The 27762-nt window shown below is 44.1% G+C and overlaps 1 protein-coding gene across 1 annotated transcript in view; it reads right to left on the reverse strand.

Annotated features, from left to right (window-relative positions):
* Positions 1-4404: 4404 nt before the first annotated feature.
* CFAP52 (cilia and flagella associated protein 52) overlaps positions 4405-27762 on the reverse strand; it is a 41900-nt gene continuing 18542 nt past the window's right edge. Inside the window, exons 9-14 of the mRNA XM_054977189.1 lie at positions 13702-13850; positions 13130-13275; positions 7222-7373; positions 6313-6415; positions 6029-6140; positions 4405-4882 (exon numbers count right to left, since the gene is read on the reverse strand). Coding sequence (XP_054833164.1) covers positions 4707-4882; positions 6029-6140; positions 6313-6415; positions 7222-7373; positions 13130-13275; positions 13702-13850 — 838 coding nt within the window. The 3' untranslated portion in view covers positions 4405-4706. The remainder of the gene's footprint in view (positions 4883-6028; positions 6141-6312; positions 6416-7221; positions 7374-13129; positions 13276-13701; positions 13851-27762) is intronic.

Raw genomic sequence — 27762 nt, forward strand, 5'->3', positions numbered from 1 at the left:
CTTGTTGGCCCAAAGGCAGTCGTCTGGCTTGCTCCAGCCTGCTAATAATCCAACCACATCTCTGAGTGGGGAAGAATTGCCTGAAATGAAAAGCGAGCTCTCCTTCCTTTCTCTTAACAGTTTTCAGCACAGTTAAATCTCTTCCCTTTCTCTTAAAAGGTTCAATGGCAGCTAAATTATACATAAAAGGGAGGCTAGTTAGTAATTGTATTAAAAGATGGACGGGGTGCAAGTCTGAGTGGCAGAGAGACGGGCGAGTGCTGCTTTCTCGGGGAGCTCTCATCAACCAAAGAAGGGCCCTAGACATGCTCCATTGATTTCCAACATGAAAGGTCAGCTGCTAGCTCAGTTACCCCTCTGCTGCGGTAACTTATGCACTATGTTCGCTGCGATTTCATTCTGCCTGTGATGAATATGTATGGGCCCCAGCTGTTCAGCTCCAGAGAGCATGCATTTCCTAGCTTAGTACCGTGCTCATTCCTTCAGAAGCCAGGATCCATGTATGAGGTGATGTAGTGTGAGCCACAGGTGGGGAGGGGGAGAGAACGAAAATGCAAATTTGAAGCAGCAGCTCCCCCCTCGCAACAGTTTGAGCTTCCCCAAATACGACCAAGCCTACATCTGAATCATGGCTTTGAAGGGCAATGGACAGCCGGTGTCCATTGCACAGCCAATTTCCATAGCCATCCTTTAACTTACTCCATTCCGTGCTGGCCTTTACTTTCAATATAATGGTTTTCACTGCTAGTAGGATCAGCCTGGACAATGCAGTCTCTAAAGCAGGAGCCATGCTGTGAACTAGCATTAAAAACAGCAAGAAAACAGTGCCTGCTTTTGCTTGACGCCTTTTTCAGCCTTGCTAATGTAATTCATTTTCTGCACTAAACTAAAATTGGGGAACACTGGACAAGGCTGGTCAGATGCAGAACAGGAAAAGGCTCCTGCACTTTTAGCTATTGCACAGGAAATGTCAACATGATGTACAATTTTCTTAGCCCTTGGCATAGGAAAGGTTCCTCCTAGATTTCTTTCTTCTATACAAATATCAACAGTGCAAGTGCCCTGTCTTCTGTGTCGTTGGCTACCATAATCTGAACTGGTCTAAAGTCCCAACAAACATAATTTGCCAGGGGTTTACTCTTATTTGATGCATAGGGTAAAACAAATCAATGGGGACGAGGACATTTCTTGAAATCTTCCATGAGACCCACCCAAGGAAATAAAAGCCCTACAAAGATTCACTGATTTCATTGTTTCACTAGTCTGCATTGAATGAAGCACACCAAGCTTAGTAGCTTACATCATACTAACAGCCAACCAAAAGGCAAGGCAGTTTCTCTCTCAAAAATATATACCCTGGAAACTCTTGTCAGTCTTCAACATGCTACTGGAATTGACAGGCATGGGTGGGTAATGAAAATCTGCAATCTGCCATTCAGTCCAATTAAATAAAATATATAAAAAACTTGCCCTAGGAAAAGAGTATTAATGTATGCATCCCTTTTAAACTGTTTGCACCTCTGTGGGGACCTTAACTCTTCAAGAATCACTGTGTTAAAGCTAATCACATAGGGGTAGCTATGTTAGGCTATAGCAGAAAAAGAAAAGCAAGAGTCCAATATTTATTCTAGCCTAAGCTTTCAGGAGTCAGAGCTCAGTTTAGGCATTAGCAGAAACAGTACTTAAAGCTCAGCACCAACCGCAAGACCTGAACACTCTACTAGCTTGCAGCCTCAGTTTTTCATCTGTAAAATGGGAATAATAATGTCCTAAGCAAGAGTGACGCAGATGACTAAAATAGAGATTGTAAAAGACTTTTTGATTACAAATGCTAAGGCTAAATAGTAAAAAAATTAAACCCTGACCTAAGAGGTGTATCCAACTGAAGAGATCTGTTGACTGTCTAGCTTATACTACAAATAATGTTTCCAGGGTCTCCCATAGAAAAATTGATATTGTAGAGCAAAATTAAAGATGGACGACCTAATCCAAACTTTTTTCCAGGTGCAGTAGAGAAGCATTTGCCTGCCCTCTAGTGGGTAGATTAGCTAGTACCATAAATGGCAATACCTTTCATTCACTCAGGGTCCAATCCTAAAAACTGGGTTTACAGATAAAAAGCACCTCAATGTTGCAGGTACAACAACAAAAAAAGCTGAGCTGTTATGGGAGTTAGAATATTGCACTTCATGTTGGATCATATGATCAAATTGTTCATTTCCTCTTTTTATTAAGAAGATTTGCACCCTGTTTGTCTACTACAAAATAGCGTTCAATGCAACATTAATCAAACACACTTTTCTGCAGAAAGTCTAGCAGCAAAAGCCAGGAATCTTTTTTAAAATGAATGACAGCTCTTAACCACTGGCTTCACTGAACCAATTGTCCTTAAAATCAGAGTTGGAAGTTAACCTTGAGCCTGGAAGGAAGAACATTGAAAAAAGGTCATTTTGGGCCCGCATGTGAAGTGCAAATTCCATTTGCTGGATATGCTGTGATATAAGGCATATGATAGACGAGGCAGGAAATGGTTCCTACAAATGCAGCAAACGGGTAGGTAACAAACACAAAGCCCCAAACAAGAACATTAGGTGCTGATTCTCACATGTAGAAACAACAGTTGATAACTTGCTGCGGTGTGGGAACTTCTACGGAAACTGTGCCTTTGAAGTGATGTGAGATGACATAAAACCTGTGTCTGTATACTTGATGTGCAATGGTTGTTTCAGGCATGCAAGTCATCATTTGAGAGAGCAGTCATCAAATAACAACATGGACTGTGAACTCATCCTTTCACCCACAATCAGTAGTGGGGGTCCTTTAATATAGACACTACTTGTGGATAAGTCCAGTTTTAAATACTTTTGCACCTGAAGCATAAAGTCCGATAGCCTGCCTGGTACTCAGCTTTCAAATATCACACAGAGATGAAGATTAGAGACAGGAAAATGGCATCCATTCTGAAATTTGCCACTCCAGGCAGACTGTTTCGGGTCATGAAAAGGCCATATTCTCTAATTGATCAGGAGTTGGGTGAATTCCCTGATCAGTTATATCCTATTTCTCATAAACATTCCTATGGGAAAGAGGTGACAGCATTGCTATACTACACATGAAAAGTTAGCCTAGTCTAGAATTCTTCTCTGTACTTCTGTGGGAGGGTGGGGAGGAAGGGCAGTCAAGTATTTGAGCTCCCTGTTGCAGCAATAAATGGTACACTCCAGACCAGGTTTACCATCTCAGCTGCTGTTTGCGAATACTAAGCTATGTTCTTATTTGGTTTGCTAACTGGTTTGACAGCCCACTCTGGTCTCTCATACAATGCTCATCCTCTCTGCTTTGAGGAAACGCATAGGGTAGTAGTAACCTACAGAAGAACTATCCCAGCTGAGTGCCATAGACTCTCAAGGAGAGATTAGTGAAGATGTAGCTGGAGCTGTCACAAGCAGACACATAAAACAAAGAAGATACAGCTGGTATCTCATGAGTTTCTGCCAAAAGCACAAACCATCCCTTGTTATCCAGAAGTCCTTTTTCTTTTTTAGTCAGTGTTGTTGGGGACAAAGGAGAGGTTTGTACTATCACTAACTGGATCAAAGCTGTTCACATGCAGTTCTGAAACCAAACAGTGACTCAGCCCCCACTATGGTTATGCATATGCTGCAATACAGAAAGGCAGGTTGTGCATAAGAACTATCATGAAACATACTGCAGTGAGATGGATGGCCCTTCAAAAGTAGGAAATGCTCAGCAAGCAAGAATCCTTCCACAGATGCCTTTCCTGTCAACAGTGAGGCTGACAGGTAGAGTAAATCCTTAGAAGAGCTATGCAGGAGCGTGTGAAATGGGTTTAGGTGCTCATCACAGGCACCAACCATACCAAATGGAGAAACCAATACCCTAGATACAGCAGAAGGGATGCAACTGGATCCATCCGCTTGCATCTCAGAGGATACTTGTCTCTTGAGTAGAAAGACATTATAATGCCTTCCCTGTTTTAAATAAGGATATGCTGCAGTTTGGCCCCATTCACGAACACTCTTCTTGCCTAGTCTCCCCATTTTTTTGCGGGGGAGAATTAGCAGTAAAAAAAATTACAATTTGTGCACTGCATAATAATTAGCAAACAAAGTAAGTTTTAGAAAGAACCTTCGGGCTTGTCTTCTGCAGTGGTTTTGGGGAAGAAGCTGGATAAGTTTCTTGTCAGACACAGCTGGAGGTTAGCATTCATTGCAGGACTGCATCATCAGATATGGTAATTAGTGAGAGCCCTTCCAAATGTAGAATTACTACTTTGATTCTAAGCCTTTTGTCTTTGTAGTAGAAGAGAATTAAAGATGCACACAGAAGACTGGATTTACACAACACAGGATTCATTACGAAAGAGCAGGACGTGACAAAGAATCTTTACTGATATTTCAAACAGAATAAATTACAAACATAAATACGTATTTGCAGTTCTAGGGTTCACAGCGTCGAGGGAATGAACATCAACTGAAACCAGTATGAACAGCAAGCACTTGAACTATGGAAGGTCTGACTATTTCAGAATCATTCTTTTTATGAAACCACCAATCTCTCCAGCATCTCCCCAAGGAGTAGCAAGGGTTGCTACGCTTTAAAAACAGTGTCAACTTAAAAAGAATATTTTAAACCAGGGTTTTTTAAAAACAAAGTTCAGCAGTAACTGTTGCTTTTCTGACTCATCAGTTGGCATGAGGGTACTTCCAGCGAAGGATGGCGCCATCAGCGCTTACACTCACGATGTACTTGTTGTTAGGGCAGATCTTCAGGCGGGTGATGTTGCCGCTGTGGCCGACCCCAACAAAAGTCACTTCACCCTCATTATAATCCCATACTTTCACCAGGTGGTCATCACCTCCTGTGGCGGAAACGAGGGATATGTGTTAGATGCAATGGAAGACTGCAAGTATTCTGTTCAAGGAGCAAACTGAGAGCGGTTTGAGAATTGAAATGGAAACCAGATGAAAATGGTGGTTAACTAAAATGAATGGGGATGGGAACAGGTTTGGGAGGCACGACTGAGAGCCAAGCTACAAGTGACGCCTGACACAGGTTGGACACTTGTCAGCTTACCTCAAGTTTTGATGGGAAATGTAGGCGTCCTGGTTTTACAGCTTGGCTCTCCATTACAGCTGCAAGACCAGGATGCCTACATTTCCCATCAAAACTTGAGGGAAGCTGACAAGTGTCCAACCTGTGTCAGGCATCACTTGTAGCTTGGCGCAGTTGGGTGATGAGGAGCAGTCACTCAAACTGCCAATTGTTTCAGCTGGGACCTTCAAAAGCAGACACAGAGTCATATTTCAAATTTTCCCTTTTCAGAGACTATTCTTGTTCCAGAGACTATTCTTGTTCTTTCACTTTCCCGGTGTCTGTCTTTCATATTCAAGGGAAATCTTTCTTCATTCTCTTTTCAGAGGATGTCTGAATGTTTGGCAGAAACTATACCAGAAGATCTGTCTGTTGTCAGGCTCCTGACTTGCTTTTTAATTTTTTTTTTAAAGTGAACTACAAGCTTGAAGGAAAGAAGATGAACATTTGATTTTATCAGTGGAACTAGGGGAGAGGTTGCTTAACTATTTCCCTTTGGGCTGCTTTTGCATTCAAAATACCTTCTCCCAGCTGCCACTTTCCACCTGCAGAAAAAAATATATGTGGATCTATATTTCCCCCCATATTGTTTGAAAAACAGAAAGGGAGTATAGTGAAAAGGCAAAACACTCCTCCCACATGCCACTGCTGTGACCATATTCCCAGCCTACAGTAACACACATGGACACAATGGAATAAGAAAAATGTAAATTTTGAAAAAGTTGAGACATAGATCTCAGGTCTCCCAGGACTGTTTAGTTTCAGCATTAGTCTCTAATTTAAGATTCATAAACCTAAATCTTGCCGGCTTGCAGGAGTGAAAGAGGGAGGAGGGGGTCCATATGTTAAGGGAAAGAGGAGTATCTGTGACACAAGGGAAGCCCAGGGCCACTTGTTCATTCATTCAACTTACCAGTAACAAAAAAAGTTCCATCAGCTGTGATATCCATCCCATTGATGGAACCAGACAGGGAGCCTTCTAAATCTCTGATTGGAGATCCATCAAACACTTCCCAGTAACCAATCTAGAAGCCAGAGGAAATTAGATATAGAAAAGCTGTCTAAGGTTTCTCTCCAGAGAGCAATGATGAACCTGTTTCATAAGCTTTCACTTTGTACTGCCTGAATGTGAGGCAGCGATCAGACTGGTTGGACCTTTTTGAACGTGCTCCCCTTTGCTTCCACATAGTCACTCACCTTCCTGTCTGTGCCACTTGTGATAAGCTGGTGCTCATCTGGATGATAACACACACACTTGAATAAAGTGTTGGCCAGGATCATCTGACGTCTCATGAAACGACTAGAAAAAAACAAAATCCTCAGCTTCAGAAGTCATGTATTTATTATCAGATCTAGCCAGACTCCCTTTCACCAGTAGGTTCTGCTTTTCAGGCACTTATCTACTGATTTGGAATTGAGGATGTGGCTCTCTGCTACTAGGTGAAAAGAGCCATTCCAGTATTGAAGTACCTCACTATTTCCCAGTAGTTTGGCCTACTTAGCCAAGCCTCAAGTTCAGACCTTTCTGTTGGGTTTCCCTGGCTGTATCTCCATTTTGCATTCACCACCACTGTGAACGCAGAGGCATGTGTGCTGGCAATGGAGCTTCCCCATGGCAGTTTTCTGTGCCACAATTTTCCTTGCACTGTTTCCTGCCACACCACTGATATATATATATTTAAAATCAGTAAATGATAGATTAAGTATAGGTTTATAGCACAATATCATTTTAGTGCTATAGCAACTGCCAAGTTTTTTAAAGTCGCCTTGTGGTGCCATCAGAAAAACCGTCGCCTTGAAGGCTTGAGGGAACTAAAATGGTGCCCGTGTGAGCAGGGCCTTTGAAAACGCACGCCCTATTCAAATGGCATGGTAACGTGATTGGACTGTACTCTTTCCCAAAAGACCGTAACAAAGCAAGTTTGGGAAATAGTCTACTGAGGACAGGGAAAAGATAAATGGAGCATGGTGTTGTGTGGATGTGCCAAAAGACAAGCACTTCCATTTGTCTGCCAAAGCAGAGAAAAACTTCTGGGTGGAACAGCCTGCGCAGAGGAAGGAAGGAAGGAATGCAGTGCTGTGTGGCTTCCTCAATAGTGACCATACACAAGATCCCAGATAATGCATGTTCCATCGATGCTGGCAGTGACACATTCCTTATTGTTCTTCTTGATCTTGATGCACGAAATAGAAGAGATATGCTCTTTCATGACCTCTTCCAGTTTGCGGGTGCTCTTGCTAATCTCCCACACTCTCACCTGCAACCCAAGAGCAGAACCAGCTAAAACACAAATGGCAACACTGCACTTGCAAAAAGCAAATACAATGCAAACTAGCAATCGTATGGGGTTAGCATGTCTAAGTGTTTAAAGTACTTCACATATTACTAATCTTTACAATAATAATTCCAGAGGGGTAACCATGTTAGCCCTCTTGTGTCCATGTAAAAAACGAATGACATTAAAAACACAAACATGACATCAAAAATCACAGTACTCTGAAACCAATGGGAGAACATAACACTCTCCCCAGACACTCTGCTTCTCAACTGAACGTCACCATTCTTCAAGAAACAAACTTCAAAAACAGATTGGAACATGAACCTGTGAAACTGAGATTCATCAAAAGGTTTCATACTACCCCCACCTCAACACAAGATTTAGAATTTCTCATTCATTACAGGTGCTAACTATCTTACTAAAACCTAGAACACTTCAACCATTATAGGCATTAGCTTAACTAGTGAAGGGTCTTTATTTTTTAAAATTAGTTTTAAATTTTATATTATAGTTCATTCTGCATTTCCTGCATTTCATTGCTCCTTTGCCCTGCTGCAGATTTTGCTCTTCATACCCCTACAGGAAATGATTGCAATAAAAGGATCCACTCATTGCATTTGAAGAAGTGGGTTCTCGTGCCCAAAAGCTAAGGCTGGAACAGAATGCTGTTCGTCTTTAAGATGCCATGAGACTCTTGTTTATTTTTGTTAACAATAACTAGTATCGCTATCCCCATATTACAAGTGTAGCAGCTTTCTGAAAGCCACTGAAAATGTTGATGGCCAAGATTAAACTTGAACCGGAGACCTACCATCCGTATGTTCAGCAGGATGCTGCCGATATTAATGTACATACCCTAATTTCAAATCCCTTGATTCTTCAGCATTTGAAGATATGCAGCTGAATGTATGAACTGTCACTCAGTTTGGTGTAGTGGTTAAGAGCGGCAGGACTCTGGAGAACGGGGTTTGATTCTCCACTCCTCCACTTGAAGCCAGCTGGGTGACCTTGGATCAGTCACAGCTTCTTGGAGCTCTCTAAGCCCCACCCACTTCACAGGGTGATTGTCGTGAGGATAATAATAACACATTTTATAAATAGCTCGGAGTGTGGCATTACGTTGTCTTGAAGGGCAGTATATAAATCAAATGTTGATGTTGTTATTCATTGAACAGAATAAGGTTTTAGCAGATACCAAGTCATATGAAACATCTATTTACAATTATTAATCTGTGATGGTTCATTCACACAACAAAAAAGCAAAAATCAAGGGATTAAAACTGCCTTATAGTAAATCATACCACCAATCTATCTAGGTCAGTCCTATCTACTCTGACTGGCAGCAGTACAGGTCACAGGCAGGGTTCTTTTGCATCACCTACTACCTGGTCCTTTCAAATGGAGATGCCAGTGATTGATCTCCGGCCCTAATGCATGCCAACCAGGTGCTCTACCACTCAGCCTAGCCCACTTAATCGGAGGAATTGATGAATCTATACACGTGTGATTCCGCCATTAGCCTTCCCCCTCTAGCAGATATCTAGGGCATTTTCTTGTTTCTTCTGGAATGCTACACATTTTATGCTTATGTTTCCTTGATGTTGAAAGCTATATAAGCACAAGTGCTACTGCTTGCTTGCGGTTGCAAGTTCTATTTGAGCTGCACCTGCACAGGAGAAGGCATTTTGCTGGCATATGTTAGCTAGCAGGCAAACAATCGGGGGGGGGGGGAGCAAATGAATACTAGCCCCCTCTCCCAGTAATAAATACAGAGACTGCTGTGCCAATTCAGTGTGTGTACACTACAACCAGTAACACAGCGACACTCAAACCATGACTTAATCAAATAAAATGAAAAAGATCAGTGCTAAAGATGAACCTGAGATTTCTTGGTGCGTTTCAGTTAAAAGAAGCTGCACTGTTTCCCTGAGGACAGCCTTTCCCCACTGCTATTAGAACTTATGGGAAAAGGCAACTGTAACAAAATTGCGGGGTGAGTTAAGGAGGAATTAAGCCTTGTTTCCCCCAGGTTCTATTTCACTGACCTCCATTACTCTCACCGCTTTTCTTCCAGTCTAACGTTGCTTCAATAAAGAGCTTTTGCACTACCCTGCCTTCCAATGTGTAGTGGTTCTTATATGGACTCCCACATGACGTCATTGTCCGGAGGTCCCCCTTCTGGCTCAGCTGTGACTTTTCTTCAAAGTGCTTTGGTATGAGCTTTCTTAAAACACAGCCAGAAACCATGGAAACCATGGAAGAAAAAGTGTGGATTTTTGCACCTTCCCACCTACACCTGGTGCTGTTTGCCCCCACCACTAGCCAGCTTTTTGCTGTGTTTTTTTTACAGGTAGTCAGGATGCTGATAGAGCAATTTCTATAGTGATATCTTGACTACTGATAATTTGTTTTTGAAGTGGCAAAAAGCCAACAAGTGATGGTGGGGGAATGGTGGGTGAAAGGGGAAACTGGGAAAGCTTCTTTGCTGCTGTGAATGCCTTTGCATTGGCAACGGCAATTAGTGGGAAAAGATTTCTACCCTGTGTGGAAGCAACCCAAGTCTTTCCTGGTATAACAGCCAGACTCAAGGGGGAAAATGTTTTGCACTGGTGAGCACCAAGGTCAGAGAAGAAAGGAAGGTTCTCCCCTCTTGCTTTATACATGAATGGGTCTCCCCATATATGAGCGCTCTATTCAATATTACTAGTGCCTGCTACCTGCCCTCTTACATTGCCAAAGGTCTGCCTGGGCCTGCTGTGCAACTGTGAATTTTAATTGTCTACAAAACAGGGACCCTGAGACTTAGCAGGGAGGATTGTTTGATGGGAGGGTGCAATTCCTGATATTTTTATCTTGCAGATTTGGACGGGGGGAGGTTACAGCTGAAAATGAAACCAATGGAAATAAATAACAGAATAAAGAAAAGGAAGATATAGAACAGCTATAATAAAGAAAATTGAATTTAACAAATTTATCCATTGAGGTCTTTCCCCCTTCCCTCCTATAATAACTAATTTTATTTTAATTTATGGAGTATAGGAATTCTAACTTATGTGATTCTGCACAATGTTGTGAATTGTTCACTTTCATTTAATTACAGACAGTAAAAAAGAAAAATTATAAACAAAAATTAAACCTACTAATGTACTGAAAACAAATAACATTTTTGTGCACACTTTTAATTTGGTTCTTGCCTAATTTACGAGAAATCAGTATTTTTAAAAATGTGCATAAAGAGATATCAGAGCTTAGAAATCTGTAGCTTAAACCCAATGGCTGTATAATTTGCAGATGTGAAACCTTTACTGAGGATTTAGCATCCCAAACCAGCACTGATTTCAATGTTGAGGTGATCCAGTCTGCAGTTCTCAAAGCAATTCAAAGAATTCAGGTATTTCAGATGACAGGAAAATAGCTGAAACCTCTTCGCAGAGAAACATGGAGCCTGCCTTGTGTGACAAAGTTCTATACCCTTATTATTACTATTCAGACATATTGACTCTCTGATAAAAATAGTATTAAGAGCAGAACACTTTCCAAGTACACACCGATCCGATCTTATTTTGTAAGAACCAGTTATGAACATATGATATTGGTGATCCCTCCTGCATCCCCATCTTAGTATTGCCAGCTCCAGTTTCATATTGTCTGCAACAATGTGGGCCAGAAACATGAGGGAAACAGATGACTTCCACACAGGTTATCTGCACTGAGTTCAATGCTTTAGATAACACGGTTTTTTCCTGCTTCCTCATACCATTGTGGTGCATTTGTGCCCCTCTGAAGTTTCCTCGGCTTTTCTCCAGTCTTTCTCAACGCTCCAAAGTTTTGGGAAAGATTGCAGTAAAACCTGGACGGCTGCTGTGTGAGTGGGAAAATTCGGATTTTCTGGCCCACATGGCTGCCGTTTCCCGCAACCCTGTACCCGCTGCAGCCATTTCCTCTCCTTCCCAACAGAAGGGCTTTTTTTTTTTTTTAAATGGCACTAGACCATTGTTATATTGATATGTTGTTGTAACAGCAGTTGTAGCTGGTAGTCTGAATTACCTGCTTTCATTTTTTTAAATCAAAAATGTATTGTAAAAATTAAAACAAACCTCATACAAAATAGAAATACAACATTAATGGCAGCTCTCCACATAAACATCTATAAAAGGTTTCCAAATGTTTAAAAATAAGTCCATATGCAATTGTCATCCATATGCCATACATTGATAAGGTTGTGATGTCATTGATCAACTGAATTTGGAAAGATATTTGGCCATTTTCACACATCTTTACTGTTGTGCAAAATCACGCAAAACTCAAGGAACAACAGCGTCTTCATGGTGCGATTTCTGACATCATCACGGCATGGAAAAGGATTCATTATGGGAAATCGTGCCATGAAGACGCCGTCATTCTGTGTGTTTTGTGCTATTTTGCGCAACAGTAAAGATGTGTGAAAATGGCTTTTATCTCTCCATTATTGTAATGTAAGTCATTTGGCACAGAGGGTCCATTTTCATTTACCGTAAGTTAGCCTCCAAGAAATAGGCAAATAGTTTAGAAGTATGTAAACATCCTCAAAAATCAATGAACATTCTAACACAAAATTGCTATGAGCATTGACTCCCTCCCTCAAAAGACTAAATAAGTGGACACTCCCCAAAGCATACATTTAAGAGACACATCTTCTAAGTTACAACAGAAGCACATAGATACTTAGCTCTTTACTAAAAACATGCTATAATGTCCAATATATCCTAAACCTTTTTTGTTGTTGAATAATTTACAGCTTGAGATCCATAGAAACAACAGCTATGAAGTTTAAAGCTGTATCCCATTGCTTTGGCAAAACTGGGCATCTAGCTCCTAATTCCATTCATTCCCGAGACTCTGCATATTATATTATTAATCAGCGTCAAACATTTATAAGCAAATATTGTAGATTTCATTTTCTGCATTGATTCCACAAGAATTTTTAGGAATAAGGGAGAAAAACACTTAATGCTACAGGGCCGTATTTAGATACCAACAGACATTGCAGCTGTAAATATTGACATTCAGCAGAAGCTGACAAATCATATCTAGTCCTCAGCTGATAAAATGACAAAAATTCATCATCATAGCCTACCAGTTGGTCCAAAGTAAAAATCCCTCTTGCTCTCCAAAACTGCCATAAAAAAGATCTCTTCCCAATTTTTAGATCGAGATTGGCCCACATCTACTATGTGAAAATGGGTCAAATTGATATTGTGACATTACAAGCCATAATTCTCTTTCTCTTTTTTCCTCATGTTTGCCTGGGAGACACACAGAATGAGCAGTAAGAGAAAGAGCCTTCCCCCCCGCCCCCACCCCCATGGCTCTTTTCTATCTGCAAAAACACGCTGACTGGAGAGGGGAAACAGACAAAGCCTATCCTGCTTCTGCACACATGGACAGGAGCCTTTTCCCCTTCCCGCAAACCATTCTGAAGGTGAAGGTGGTTTTATGTTAAACTCAAGGTGAATTTAGTTTAGTTTAGACCCTGAGAGAAGACAATTTGCTTTGCTTTACTTGGCTTCTCTTTTAGACTTTAAGAGCGAGGATGGAAAAACAGAGACAGCATATCCTGCCGCTACCTCCCATCACTGGCAGAACATCACAGATGACATCTGAATCCAACTCTGGAGAAAGAACAGTTCCAAATAGGGTCTTCCGTCACTTCCAAAGGTAGCCAAAACAAAACAGTCATTTCAGTTATACACTACCTGGCCTTCACCTCCTCCACTGATGATTCTTTTGCAATCACTTGTGGTAGCCAGAGCTGTCACACCCATGCTGTGAGCATGTTCAATCACATACATCAGCCGTCCAGTCTCCGGGGTGAAGGCGCGGATTTTCCCATCATTCCAAGCTAAAGCAATATAGAAACAGCTTCTTGAGGTCAAAGTATCTCCCCTACCAGCATGACAGAACTCACCAATACCTAAAACATGTAGCTTTGATCATGTACTTCCACTAAGAAAAATGTCAAAAAGATGACGGATGGACCATATTGCACCTCTTTTCAGCATGTAGACATCAGTGGTTCTAATAGCTGCGAAGTTTAAGCCAGTGTGGATTTCTCAACATGGCCTATATCTCTGCCAAGACTTAAAATGATTTAATGGAGAATCACTGCTTCCTCTGAATGCCCACTCAAGTCCTGTAACTTTACCATAATGCAACTGCATCATTTCTACCTTTACAAGCATTGGGCAGAACATAGTGGTCCATTTGTCAATTTCAAGCAGAGACCAACTAGCGTACGGTCAACAAGACAAATCCAAAAGGCATTTACCTGAAATGATGCTCTTGCCATCTCTCATGAAGTCTATTGCATGGCAGGTCATGTTGGGAATTGTTATTCGTAGCAGCTCCCTGTTTTCAGGCGTATACCACACTCGGATGTCACTCTTGGAACAGGTGGCAAATAAATCAGATGTACCACTATGGATGGCAGAGAATCAGGTTTGGGACAGTCTGAACAACAAACAGACTTCCTACTAGGTTTTGACTAGAGAACAACCTGATGTCGAGTAGCAGATGCTAGGGCTAAGCCATAAACCCCCCTGAAGTCTGTTTCTTGTTCAGAATTTCCCGATAAAACCTCCCTTCGCCAAACTTGGCTTCAGTTCAAAAGTGAATGTAATAAACAGGTTCGAAGGAAGGCCCCACAGTGATAATTAAATAACCAATACTGAGAAATGAAACTTGGCCACTAAGTGCTTTAAATGTATCTCTGGGCCAAAACTTGCTTTTCAGATAACACAGAAAATAAATGAAAGTTCTGATGTCACAGATTTGGAGACCTGCCCAGGGAAAAAAGAAAGTAAATGTGTGTCGTGCAGTGCACCAGAAAACATTGCATATCCACTCAGGAAAAACTATTACAAGACCTAATAATAGCCATACCATCAGGGGCTCATTCACTTGCTCATCCTCCAATGTGATATACACAATCATCTGCAAACAATGCTCTTTGGCTTTCTACATATGACAAAGAAGTCAGCTTCTAAGCAAAAGAATAAATGGACACATATCTGATATTGAAAACGACAACATTCAGAAACCAGTGGAAGAACATTTTGGTTTACCATCAGCTGCTGACCTGAAAGTCATCTTTTCTAATAAAAGAATTTCAGACAGTGAGAAACCCCTGAACTAGAAATGATTGGGAAGTTTGATGTTATCGCATTCCATAAACATAATGGATACCTATCATTTTACTAACTAAGTAAACCAAGCAGCTATTAAATTAGTTTAGCACATATAGGAAGATGACATTATCACGTGTTACTCGAGCAGTGACTTGTATGCAACTGAGCTTTGCCAAGAAATGTCACCTTGCATTTCTCTACTTTCTGACCTCACCCCCTCCTCGCTAGCTCCTCCCTCTCAGCTCTTACTCTCCCCAGCCAATATTCCAAACCTTTAGCCCCTGCCCACTCACAATTCCCAGGGCCCTTTCTCAAGAGCAAAAAACTTTACCTGCGTGCGGGGAGAGTGGACTATAAATTGAACAAATAAATAAATAGCCAGCACCAGTAGTTTGATTCCCCATCCCTACATAAGGCATGAACGGTCACCTTGCTGCAGAGGCCACTGGCATAAATAGTCTTTTGTCACTAGTGATGTCACTGGCATTACTTAGTAGCTTCTTGTAACATTCACACCATGCATGTTGTACAAGAACAATGCAAAAACAGCATCCACACTGGCTTTGCAGATCATTACATTGACTGCAGGGTAAATATTATGACTACTGTACTGGGAAAATGTGATAGTCTTCCTACAACAGAAATAATACTTTGATGAAAGAAGTCTGGCTCTTCTAAATGAGTAACATTTGTTGATGTATCTTTGCAAACTGGTCATCAGGAAAGGAGTTTGGGTGTTTGAAGGGCCAAACTACATATTAAGTGGGTGGTCAGGGACTGGACCTCCTTGTTGTATTCTTTACAAAGTAGACATGATGTGGGCATGCAATCTGGACTGAAGCCACAATGCTGGGGTAGAGGGGGATGAACTCTTCCCTTCATGCCAATTTCTTGAGAGAAATCCACCCTCTCCTCAGAACCACAGGTAGCAGCAACACTAGGGAAACCATAATGTCTCTGTCTTTTCCCTTTTATTTTTATTATTACCACTACTACTACCACTACCACTACCACCAGGGCTTTTTTTCAGCTGGAACGCGGGGGAACGGAGTTTCGGAACCTCTTGAAAATCATCACATGGCTGGTGGCCCCGCTCCCTGATCTCCAGACAGAGGGAAGTTGAGATTGCCCTCCGTGCCGCTGAGCGGTGTGGAGGACAATCTACACTCCCCTCTGTCTGGAGATCAGGGGGTGGGGACACCAGCCATGTGATGATTTTCTCCAAGGGCAACCCACTGAGTTCCACCACCTCTTTTCCCAGAAAAAAAGCCCTGGCTACCACTACTACACACCTGTATAGAAAAGCCCCCAGAACTCCATTGGTTGAGAAGGGAAAATAATAATAACAATACTAATAACATTCAATTTATATACCGCCCTTCAGGACAACTTAATGCCCACTCAAAGTGGTTTACAAAGTATGTCATTATTATCCCCACAACAAAACACCCTGTGAGGTGGGTGGGGCCGAGAGAACTCCAGAGAGCTGTGACTAGCCCAAGGTCACTCAACTGGCTTCAAGTGGAGGAGTAGGGAATCAAACTCGGCTCTCCAGATTAGAGTCCCACGCTTTTAACCACTACACCAAACTGACTCTGTACATACCTGTATAGAAAAGCCCCCAGAACTCCACTAGTTGAGAAGGAAAAATAGATATTTTCCCCTCAGAGTGGGAATTTTTAAAAAATATTTGTATGCTACCTTTCTACCCAAGGTCCTCTAGACAATCAACATTAAAACACTGAAAAATTTAAAACTACATTTTTAAAAGTATAAAAACAATTCAGCACATGCAAACATACAACACAAAGTACAGAGAGGAGGACCAGTAACTGTTATTGGGGGTGTGCTGCCCTGGATAAGGGTATCATCTTAGTTAGGCTTTTCATTTTGCCTTTTAGTTAGGACAAGCTGGGGACCTGCAAGGCCTTACGGGGCACATCTCATTTCCGCCCCCCCACCATGTCCTCTTTCCCTTCTCACCCTTTTCCTGCTTCCTTCTCTCCTTCCCATCTACCTTTGTCTCCCACGCCTTCACCTCCCCCCCTCCAGCAGCCTCTCCTCTATGGCCCAGTTGAGTGGTTCTGGGTGGCTGAGCTGGGCCTACCTGCAGGTGGGGAACCTGCAAGGACTTGAGGGGGGTACTTCAGCTCTTGGGCTCTCCCACTTCCTTTGCTTCCCTCAAGCCCAAGAATAATGTGGGGACACTGGCAATGCAAGCGGTACAACTTTCTTAGAAGAGGACAACGGAGTTTAAATGCTCTTTTTTGTCAAAGGATCCTGAAAATGCCTTTGGGAAAGGTGTGTGTGTGTGTGTGTTTTGAACATTTAATCATTCTTCCATACTGAGATGGGGCAGGGAGCCTGCCTGAATCTTCCTGTGTCGGGATAAGGATAAAAGTAAGAGATGAAGGATATCAACATACTTCCCCATCCTACGGCAGTCAATTTTTCAGCTCAGGCAGACTACATTGCTTGCTCTGGCCATTAACTTGAAAAAGAGGATGATTGCAAGAGGGAAGGGATTGCATGAGAAATATGAGTAGGTGTGCTACCACCTTGAGACAGAAAATGTGATGCTGGCTGAGGTGACTGGGTAGTCAATTGGCTGATGGATGGAAGCAGAAGGGGGTGGAGGCAAGAAAACAGAACCTGAGCTTTGCTCTCCTTGGCAAAAGCCTGTGCTTTTGTGCCCTCCAGCAGCAGATTGGCTGCTGGGTGGAAGCACAGTGGGGAAAAGGGAGGAGGCAGGGAGGTGGAGCCCACACCTGAGCCCTGCTGTCCTCAGTAACAGCCTGCACTTGCCTTCCCCTCCTACCAGATGCTGAAACACCAGCCAGCCATGTAGCATATCAACAGCCCTAGAAACCTGCTGGTGCCACTTGCCACCTGCAAAAATTCTTGCATGTCCTGGCACAGCAGCACCTGGTGCCACTGTTCATCTTGCTTACCTCGGCCGTTCCTTGTCCTCCACCATGCAAAAACACCAGACATTTAAATGTCCATTATTTTCTCTGACGTTTTCTCAGACAGTCCAAGAAATTACCGTACGGTCCGGCCGAAAACCAGACACCTGGCAACCCTACTTCAGCTCCCCACATTCTCATGATTGTTGCTGCCACAGCAGTGATTAGAGATGTAGCACTTTCTATAGTGTTATATCACCTTTCCCCTTGACACTCACCAGGTGCTTTTTAGGCACCAGGCCAAAACATTTCATTCTACTGAGGCTTTTATCTTTCCAGCTATTTTATGGTGTCTTTCAGACCTGAGATCTGTTTTATGGATAGTTTTATGCTGTTTTATGTCCCTAGGCTTGCTTTAATGGCTTGTTTGTTTTTATACTGATAATTTATTATTTTAACTGTAAGCCACCTCTAGTAGGACTCTGGAGAGGTGGCATAAAAATCTCCTAAATAAATTTCCACTGCTGTTTTCCCAAAGAAAACCACCACCACTGTGCCAAATTGTAACTTGCTCTGCAGGTGAAAATATTGTTACTTCTGTGTTTTTCCTGAAAGAGGATAATAGCAGCTTTGATACAGCAGGGAAAGGGTCAATAGCATGTTCGTTTCCTGTCCAGAGCAAGGATGAATGTGGAGAAAGAAGGAAGAAGAGCGGCAGATGTGAAAGTGTGCTTGTGCTGTTGTCTTCCTGTACAGAGCAAAGTTGTGTGTGTGTGAGTATGTGTGAGCACGCGCACATGTGCACCTCCTCCTACACATGAAAGAGAAGTTACTAGAGTAATCTGAAAGGGAAGGATAAGATAACAGCATTGGAAGAAGGGCAGAAAGTTACTTTTTACTGCTTGGAATGAAGAGTGACTAAATCACTCCCAAGTGATCTTTCACCTACCATTATCGATCATTAGTGCAGTGTTTCCCAATCATTTTTCAATGGAAGAACCCCTAAATTAACTTTTCAAATCCTGAGGAACCCTTACCTATGAAACTGTGTACAGGTCAGAAAAAGTTGATCGCAGGGAGCACAGTTCAATTACTGCTAAATTACCGGTCAGTTTACATAGTAAGAAAAAACAGAGAAGCATTTTCTCTGTCTTTGCTTCCTGACCCCCAGGCAAAAATGTGCATTATTCTGAATGCAACAGAAGTGCTGTCAGACTATCCCCACCATTCTTAAACTTACGGCCTTAAGTTGTGGGTAAAATACCAGACAAGGACTGGGAAGATTCAGATGCAAAGTTACATTCAGCCGCAAAGCACGCTGGGTAACTTCATGCCAGTCACTTTACTTAACGCAAGAAAAGGTGAAGTATAAATATTTAAAACAACTGACTAAAAAAATTTAGTTCTTTGAGGATCTTTAATTTTATGGACCTTTGTCTTTTTAAAAATGTTATGGACATCTATCCCCTCAGGGATCTTGAACACAAATGGACCAGGCTTCATGAAGACTTGTTATGCCACTTGTAGTACAGCCTTTACAGGATAATCACACCAAGGGTAAAATGCAATTAAACACACACTACTAGGGGTGTGCAAGCCAAAAATTTTCGGCTATAGCCGAAAGTAGAAAGCCGAAAGAAGATTCTCTATCGTTAAAGCCGAAAGCCGAAACAAGAATCTCTTTCGGCTTTCGGCTTTCGGGATTCTTCCGGCATTCTTTCGGCATTCTTTCGGCTTTTTTCTATGGGAAAATGCCTCCGTCTTCCAGGACGCCTGGAGGAGGCATTTTCCCACCGAATAAGCCCAAAATTGGTGGGGACCTTCCTCTAACCCTTCTCTAACAACCACCCAAGTTTCAGACAGATTGAACTTTGGGGGCCCATGTTATGGCCCCCCAAAGCAGGTCCCCCCATCCTCCCATAAGAAAGCGAAGGAGCAGCATATTGTTAGCATGCTGCTGCTCATCTTTCTTCATTATTTCCTATGGGGAAAAAATGAAGAGGCAGGCTTCCTTTGCCAGGGGTGGCATTTTGCATGCAAAATGCCCCCTTACCCTCAGGGGCCCTTCTCCCACCCCCCACCAAGGCACAGCCTGCTCCCACTTGGGGGGGCCATTTCATGGCCTCCCCAAGTAGGTGCTCTAATCTCTACCACTGACAGCTGGGGGAGGCTTGTGTTGCCAGGGGTGGCATTTTGCATGCAAAATGCCCCCCAACCCTCTGGGGCCCTTCTTCCACCCCTCCTCCCACCCCCCACCAAGGCTCAGCCTGCTCCCACTTGGGGGGGCCATTTCATGGCCTCCCCAAGTAGGTGCTCTGCTCTCATCTCTACCACTGACAGCTGGGGGAGGCTTGTCTTGCCAGGGGTGGCATTTTGCATGCAAAATGCCCCCCAGCCCTCTGGGGCCCTTCTCCCACCCTTCCTCCCACCCCCCACCAAGGCTCAGACTGCTCCCACTTGGGGGGGCCATTTCATGGCCTCCCCAAGTAGGTCCTCTCAGCCCCTAAAGTCCACCCCTTACAGCCCCACACAAACCCAATTCCCCCCCAGCTGCCACACACAGACCCAAATCCCCACATTAGCCCCTCACAGACCCAAATCCACCCCCACCTGCCCCACACCCATAACCCCAGGAACAGGCTGGCAAAGGCCAGCCCTCTCCCTTTGTTCCCTATGCTGGGAACTTCTAAACTCTCTTTCCCTGGGCAATTCTGCACAGCCCAGGGGTGCCACAATGGTGGGCACACTTCTGAGTGCCAGCTGGTCCCTGTGAAAGAGCACCTGAACCACAGACACCCTCCCTCAAATTCCCCCACCACCTACAGAGATGGCTGGCCAGCCAGCCCCATTGTTCCCTATGATGGGAACCAACTGCACAACAAAGAATAAAACAAGAACAACACAAAATAAAGTTTTACAATTTTTTTCTCCCTTCCAAAGTACAAGTAGGCAAAGCATTATGACACATTACACCAGCAGTCCCCCACACAGAAAAATAACACAACTCACTTAACATCAGAGAATCACAAAACACGATTCCTGTCAAAAACACTTTATTTCTTGAACAGCTTTAGGTTACACAGCAGGGGGGAACACCAAAGGGCATGGAAGCAGTATCTTACACAAAAATAACACAACTCACTTCACATTAAAGAATCACCCCAAAAAATTGCTGTCAAAAGCACTTTATTTCTGTAACTGCTTTAGGTTACACAGTAGGAAGGCACCACAGAGCAGGAAAGCAGTGTACTACACAAAAATAACACAACTCACTTCACATCAGAGAATCACACAAACACAATTGCTGTCAAAAACGGTGAAGTGGGTTGTATTATTTTTTGTAGTACATTGCTATCATGCCCTGTTGTGCCCTCCTACTGTGTAACCTAAAGCTGTTCAAGAAATAAAGTGTTTTTGCCAGGAATTGTGCTTTTGTGATTCTCTGATGTTAAGTGAGTTGTGTTATTTTTGTGTAAGATAGTGCTGCCATGCCCTTTGGTGTTCCCCCCTGCTGTGTAACCTAAAGCTGTTCAAGAAATAAAGTGTTTTTGACAGGAATCATGCTTTGTGATTCTCTGATGTTAAGTGAGTTGTGTTATTTTTCTGTGTGGGGGACTGCTGGTGTAATGTGTCATAATGCTTTGCCTACTTGTACTTTGGAAGGGAGAAAAAAAATGTAAAACTTTATTTTGTGTTGTTCTTGTTTTATTCTTTGTTGTGCAGTTGGTTCCCATCATAGGGAACAATGGGGCTGGCTGGCCAGCCATCTCTGTAGGTGGTGGGGGAATTTGAGGGAGGGTGTCTGTGGTTCAGGTGCTCTTTCACAGGGACCAGCTGGCACTCAGAAGTGTGCCCACCATTGTGGCACCCCTGGGCTGTGCAGAATTGCCCAGGGAAAGAGAGTTTAGAAGTTCCCAGCATAGGGAACAAAGGGAGAGGGCTGGCCTTTGCCAGCCTGTTCCTGGGGTTATGGGTGTGGGGCAGGTGGGGGTGGATTTGGGTCTGTGAGGGGCTAATGTGGGGATTTGGGTCTGTGTGTGGCAGCTGGGGGGGAATTGGGTTTGTGTGGGGCTGTAAGGGGTGGACTTTAGGGGCTGAGAGGACCTACTTGGGGAGGCCATGAAATGCCCCCCCAAGTGGGAGCAGTCTGATCCTTGGTGGGGGGTGGGAGGAAGGGTGGGAGAAGGGCCCCAGAGGGCTGGGGGGCATTTTGCATGCAAAATGCCACCCCTGGCAAGACAAGCCTTCCCCAGCTGTCAGTGGTAGAGAAAAGAGCACCTACTTGGGGAGGCCATGAAATGCCCCCCCCCAAGTGGGAGCAGTCTGAGCCTGGGTGGGGGGTGGGGGGAAGGGTGGGAGAAGGGCCCCTGAGGGTTGGGGGGCATTTTGCATGCAAAATGCCACCCCTGGCAACACAAGCCTCCCCCAGCTGTCAGTGGTAGAGATTAGAGCACCTACTTGGGGAGGCCATGAAATGGCCCCCCCAAGTGGGAGCAGGCTGAGCCTTGGTGGGGGGTGGGAGGAGGGGTGGGAGAAGGGCCCCTGAGGGTGAGGGGGCATTTTGCATGCAAAATGCCACCCCTGGCAAAGGAAGCCTGCTTCTTCATTTTTTCCCCATAGGAAATAATGAAGAAGATGAGTAGCAGCATGCTAACAATATGCTGCTCCTTCGCTTTCTTATGGGAGGATGGGGGGACCTGCTTTGGGGGGCCATAACATGGCCCCCCAAAGTCCAATCTGTCTGAAACTTGGGTGGTTGTTAGAGAAGGGTTAGAGGAAGGTCCCAACCAATTTTGGGCTTATTCGGTGGGAAAATGCCTCCCCCAGACGTCCGGGAAGACGGAGGCATTTTCCCATTGAAAAGCCGAAAGAAAGCCGAAAGAATCCCGAAACGTTTCGGCTTTTTTCTTTCGGCTACCCGAAACGTTTCGGCATTCCCCGAAACGTTTCGGCATTCCCCGAAAGAAGCCGAAACACTTTTGTTTCGGCATTCTTTCGGCATTCTGAATGCCGAAACGCACATCCCTACACACTACTACCCCTAAGGGGAGAAAAAATACCAAAACTTGTCTCCTCTCCACAGCCATGTAAGGTACAATTATGGCTGCATGGAGAATAGGGTTACCAAATCTGAGTTGGGAAAGTCCTGGAGACGGAGGAATGGAGCCTGGAGAGGGAGAGGTTTGGAAAGCGGAGAGACTTCACTAGGTATAATGCTATAGTCTCCACCCTCCACAACAACCATTTTCTCCAGGGCAGTGGATCTCTGTTGTCTGGAGATTAGTTGTAATTCCAAGAGATCTCCAGGCCCCACCTGGAGGATGGCAATCCTGAGAATTTTTTAAATCAACCAAACTAAACCTTATAATCCCAAATGCCAATGTTTTAAAATACCGTGATTGCCTGGTTCCCGCCCCCCCCTCTTTACTGTGAAGCTGAAGCCAAAGATCTAATGAAGCAAGGCAAGCAGACACACACACACACACAGAGGGAAAGGGAGGAATCTAGAGATTTATACAACCATGGGGGCTGTGATAAGTTACCAAAGGCTCAGCTTTGAGAGCAGCTTTACAGCTGTTTCCACCCCACACAGAGACAAACTGAGCCTCTCTGCTGCTTCCATGATTTCTTGCTGTGGGGACCCAGAGCTGGAATCATGGGGAGGAGTGTGTGGGGTCGAGTTTCCTGGGCAGGAGGGCTGATGACAACTGTAAGAAGTCCTGAATATTTTCTCTGCCATTTTTGATCAGTCCTCTCTTTCTGTCTCTCACTCATTCAAACACACACACAAAGACACAAAACTCTCAGCCTCATTTCCCAAACATGAACTCCGTAGACAGATTTTCAGAGGATTTTGCTCACTGGAGTTCTGTGGCAAGTTGGTGCAGGAGGACACTGGGAGTCAGGCAGTTCAGCAGGTTACTGCTTTCCTTGAATCTAAGCAAGCTGAGCAGTATGCCTGCAGCCCAGTCTTGCCTCCAGAACTGCATGGGGAGTGGGGGGGAGCGCTGAAATTCTTGCAAGCGAAGAGGGGAGGGAAAGCAGCTATGAGGGGAGGGAGAAGAGGTTCCCACGGAACCCGTGATGATGTCCTGGGAAACCCCATCGTTCTGCTGAACCCTGTTTGGGCAACACTGCATTCGTGAAAGGCCGATCCTTCCCTGCTGCTCCTAGAGAGTAGGTGAGGAACTGGAATGATTTCTTGAACATCACTGGTTTACTATTTTTTTTTTAAAGCCTCTAGGTGCTTAATATTTACCATGAGAAAGTATGGGGGAGGACATAGGAAAGGAATAGTTACTGAGTTGTTCTACTGAATATCATAAGGTTCTGTTTCAGAGTCTATTGCATCCAAAAACATTTGAATGCTCTTTCAAAAAACAGCTTTGCCTCTGTAGCTACAGCAGATCAGCTCCTTGACAGTACTGAATTTGGGGACTGGGTGTCTAGATTGCACAGGAAAGAGGCTTTGAAACGAAGCTATGCCAGTGAATAGGGAGCCTTTCTAAAGCATTAAAACACTAAACACTTGTTAGCCAATAGGGTGCTACAGGAATGACATCGGAAAATAATCCGATAACTGAGTAGTAAAGGAGAAAATTGTACTGTCTTTTATTCAACACAGCCCAGGAAGAATAACCAGAAGAGAGAAAACAAAGAAAGACTGGCCGAAGTCCTCCCCTCCCCTTTTGATTCAAGCATCCTATGGACTGTACCCAGTAGAGCAGCACCAGCACTTTGAAGTGTTTCAAAATGTCAAGACAAAGAAGAACTTAGATGGGTTCAAAGGTTGCACAGACAACAGAGAATGGTTCAATGGTTGCACTGCATTCTGCAGACAGTAGCTATCAGATAAGGACTCCAAAGGAGACCTAAACAAATAGCTATGCCATCTTGCTCATAAAGGACGCATGAATTGCAGATAGGCACTGGATTACTACCATTCTCAAAGGACCGTCTCATTAAATGGGAAATACATCTGCTGGTGCGTGATGACAAGGGCAACCTGCAGTTGTTCTAACATTCATTTTGATGTAACTCAGTAAGATGTTTGACACTGCAGGAAAGGTAGGGCAGGGGAGTCAGCTGTGGTCTACAGAACCCATCGTGGCCTTCTGTCTCAAGCTGCCAGGCTCCATTTTCAGAAGACAGCAACTGAACCGTCATCTTTAAGAAATGTCAAGATCTCAGTACTGACAGTAATGGTAATTCACCTGCTTTGTTCATTAGGAGACTGTAAACAGACGATGAACCAGAGCAGAGAGCATTGCATAGGGCCTACCAGCAATCTAGCAGAACCAAATCTTCTTGTCATTCAGAGCACTACCAATTATATGGAAGGTCACTTCTGAAGGCAATATCAGGCTTAAATTAAATAATGTTCATGGCTTTAGAGGGGGAAAGAGCCACATCTGCAAGCACAACATCATTCAACTATGGTATTCCTTAAATAGTCTCAGCTGTGGGGAAATCATTTTTCTGTGAATGGGTCTTACACAACTGTTGGCTACAACTGACTCATTACTGTGGTTGGGGCTGACCATGTGCCTCTGCCATGAAATGAGGGAGGGCAAGACCATCTTGGGGGAGATAGCGTGGATAGATAGGGTGACTGAGGACCCAGAAGAAGTCCATCAGTCTACATAGAGCCTGGGAAACCACCAGCAATTCCCGATGGCTACTCATTACAGCCCAATGTGGAAATATTCCCACCTCTTTAATCTGGAAACACCTTTTACTGGACCAGGAAATTGGTGGGATTTTGAGCTCCAGCACCTGATACACAGATTTGGTCATTTACTTTAGAACCCATATGGGCTGGACTCTCAAAAGGTACTGTTCCTTTGGCTTTGTGTGCAACCGGCAGGTTGGCTGCCATGCACTCACCTGCCAGCTTTCACATTAGAGCTGGTGTGAAGAAGCTGTAAGTTCCTCTTAGCTAGTGACTATTCTCAGTTCTTAATTTTCATTAGCCTGTACGGGTATTATCAACGAGTTGTACTTTGTAGTAAAAGTTATTTTAGTTAAGGATCAGTGCACTGATTCGTCTCGCATGCCCCAAATGCTGTTCAGTACTACTGCATACCCCTTGGGGCAGTTGTACTCCTGGGCAGCTCTAGCACAAGGGGAGGTTTCTAGATAAGGGGGGCAAATATCAGGGTTGGCAGTACGGTACACAGAGAGACTCTGGCACCTATCTTGCAAGGATATTGAAGGGAATAGAGCACACACTTCCCAACCTCAGCTTTCCAGGCTGCGTACCAGTGAGAGAAAGGGTCTCTCTGTGGATGCTGGGGTGAGGAAGAATGTGACCCAGTAGCTGTGGTGACACGTACAAGGAGTTCCCTGAAGCTGAGCACTTGCGGGCTTTTGCATCCCAGGTGTCTGGGAAACTTTCTGAAGTTTTGAACCCTGCACCAGGAACCAGGGAAAGTTGGTCTCACAGAGATCTACATGGCCACCATACTTTGAATAGCTGGATAGAAGGGGAGAAAGTCCTTACAGTGTCACATCTTCTTGAACTGTTGGTGAGGGAGAAGTTGTTTGATGTGCTCCCTAAGCATCTGAAGGATAGAGAGGAATTGCAAAATCCAGCTCAGCATCTCAGGCTGCGGGTTTGCTAGACCACCAAGGTGGGGATAAAGGAGGAGGAGAGAAGGGAGCCCTCTCCACAGCCACTCACCCCAGTGGGACCAAGGTACCTTCTACTCCCCAATGCGCTCCAATCAGCCCAGAGCGAATGCAGAAAAAAGTGTCCACACACTGTTGCTATAACTGTAATTCTGACAGATGCCTGCACAAGGACTGCCGTACCCTGCAAGACAAGCTTGAGAAACTGCAAAACACCCACTCCCGTATGCATGCAGAGTGTATTGAAGCTTGGGGGCAATGTGAGAGACACTGCTGGAGTAGGGTGAGTCTATCCAGGTGGCAGGAAAAACTGTGAGGGCCATCTTTGATTCTGGAGCCAAAATGTGTTCTGTGCATGCCAGTTTACTGCATCTTGAACAGGGATTGCAAAATGAATTTGCTGTGCTGCAACCCCGTAAGAGTCCTCTTGTTAACATTGCATAAGCCAAACTGGAAGTTGTCTACCGTGACCAGTTACAGACAATGGGCATTCTTGTGCACAACAGTCACCCAACAGAATTTATAACTGGGGCAGATTTATGTTCTCAAGTGGTCCACATGGCACCAATTACAAGAGGACAACCAGTGAAAGGGAAGGCTGCCAGTATGGGAGCAGAGGGAAAGCCGGCTATGGCAAGCCCAAGCACTGCGCCTCCCTGGCATAATCTCCTGCCAACTAGTGAGCTGAAAGTTTGTAGAACAATGTCTGAGTTGAGAAGGGAGACCAAATCTCCCCCACAAGGAAGCCACTGTGTGATTTTGAGTGGAAATGGGGGAAAGGAAGGCAAGGTGAGCCCGAAGGAATCTGACAGAGTGCAATTTTTAACCATCTCTCCTGACCTCCAAATGCAGCAAGGGAGAAACTCCAGCATGAGAGAGGCACGGGAAGAAGTCCAACAACTGCCCTTGGTGTGCAAAAAGAGGCTATCGTGTTTTATAGTTAAAAATGGACTCTTAAATAGAAAGTTTCTCTCCACGAAACAGTTGGGGGGGGGGAGAGTCCAAGCTACCAGCTGCTGGTCCCCAAAGTGCACTGACAAATGATCCTGGAGTTAGCACATGATGCAGTGTTGAGTGATCACTTTGGGATGCACAAAACTAAGGACAGAATAGCTCAGAACTTCTTCCGGGTAGGGGGTCAGGAAAGACACACAGCAATACTGTTGATCCTGCCTTGTTTGTCAGGAGGTGGGAAAGATCACTGACAGGATGAAAGCCCCACTGCAAAACCTCCCCGTTACTGGGGGGCCCTGAGAAAGAGTAGGTTTAGATAGTCTCTCAAACCCATTAAGAAGCCCAACGAGAGAGGAAATCGATATATCCTGGTTCCGGTGGATCATGCCACAAGGTTCCTTGATGAACAGCCACTATCAAGGACTAACAGACACTCTCATCACCATCTTTTCAAGGCTAGGAATACAGTAGGAAGTCTTGATGGATTTAAGGATAACATTTGTCTTCAGCACTTTCAGAAAATTCTGGGACTGTTGGGGGTGAAGCACCTCATGTCTGCTGCTTATTGTCATGATTTCAGAGGGGTCACGGAGTGTTTTAATGGCACACTGGAGGCAATGATTAAGAAGTATGTAGCAGAGCATGACAGGTTCTTTACCACCGGACTCGTATAGCCCCATCTACCTCACTGAATCACTGAGATGCAGTCCC

The sequence above is a fragment of the Eublepharis macularius genome, chromosome 4 (assembly GCF_028583425.1).
Source record: "Eublepharis macularius isolate TG4126 chromosome 4, MPM_Emac_v1.0, whole genome shotgun sequence".
Classification (NCBI taxonomy): Eukaryota; Metazoa; Chordata; class Lepidosauria; order Squamata; family Eublepharidae; genus Eublepharis; species Eublepharis macularius.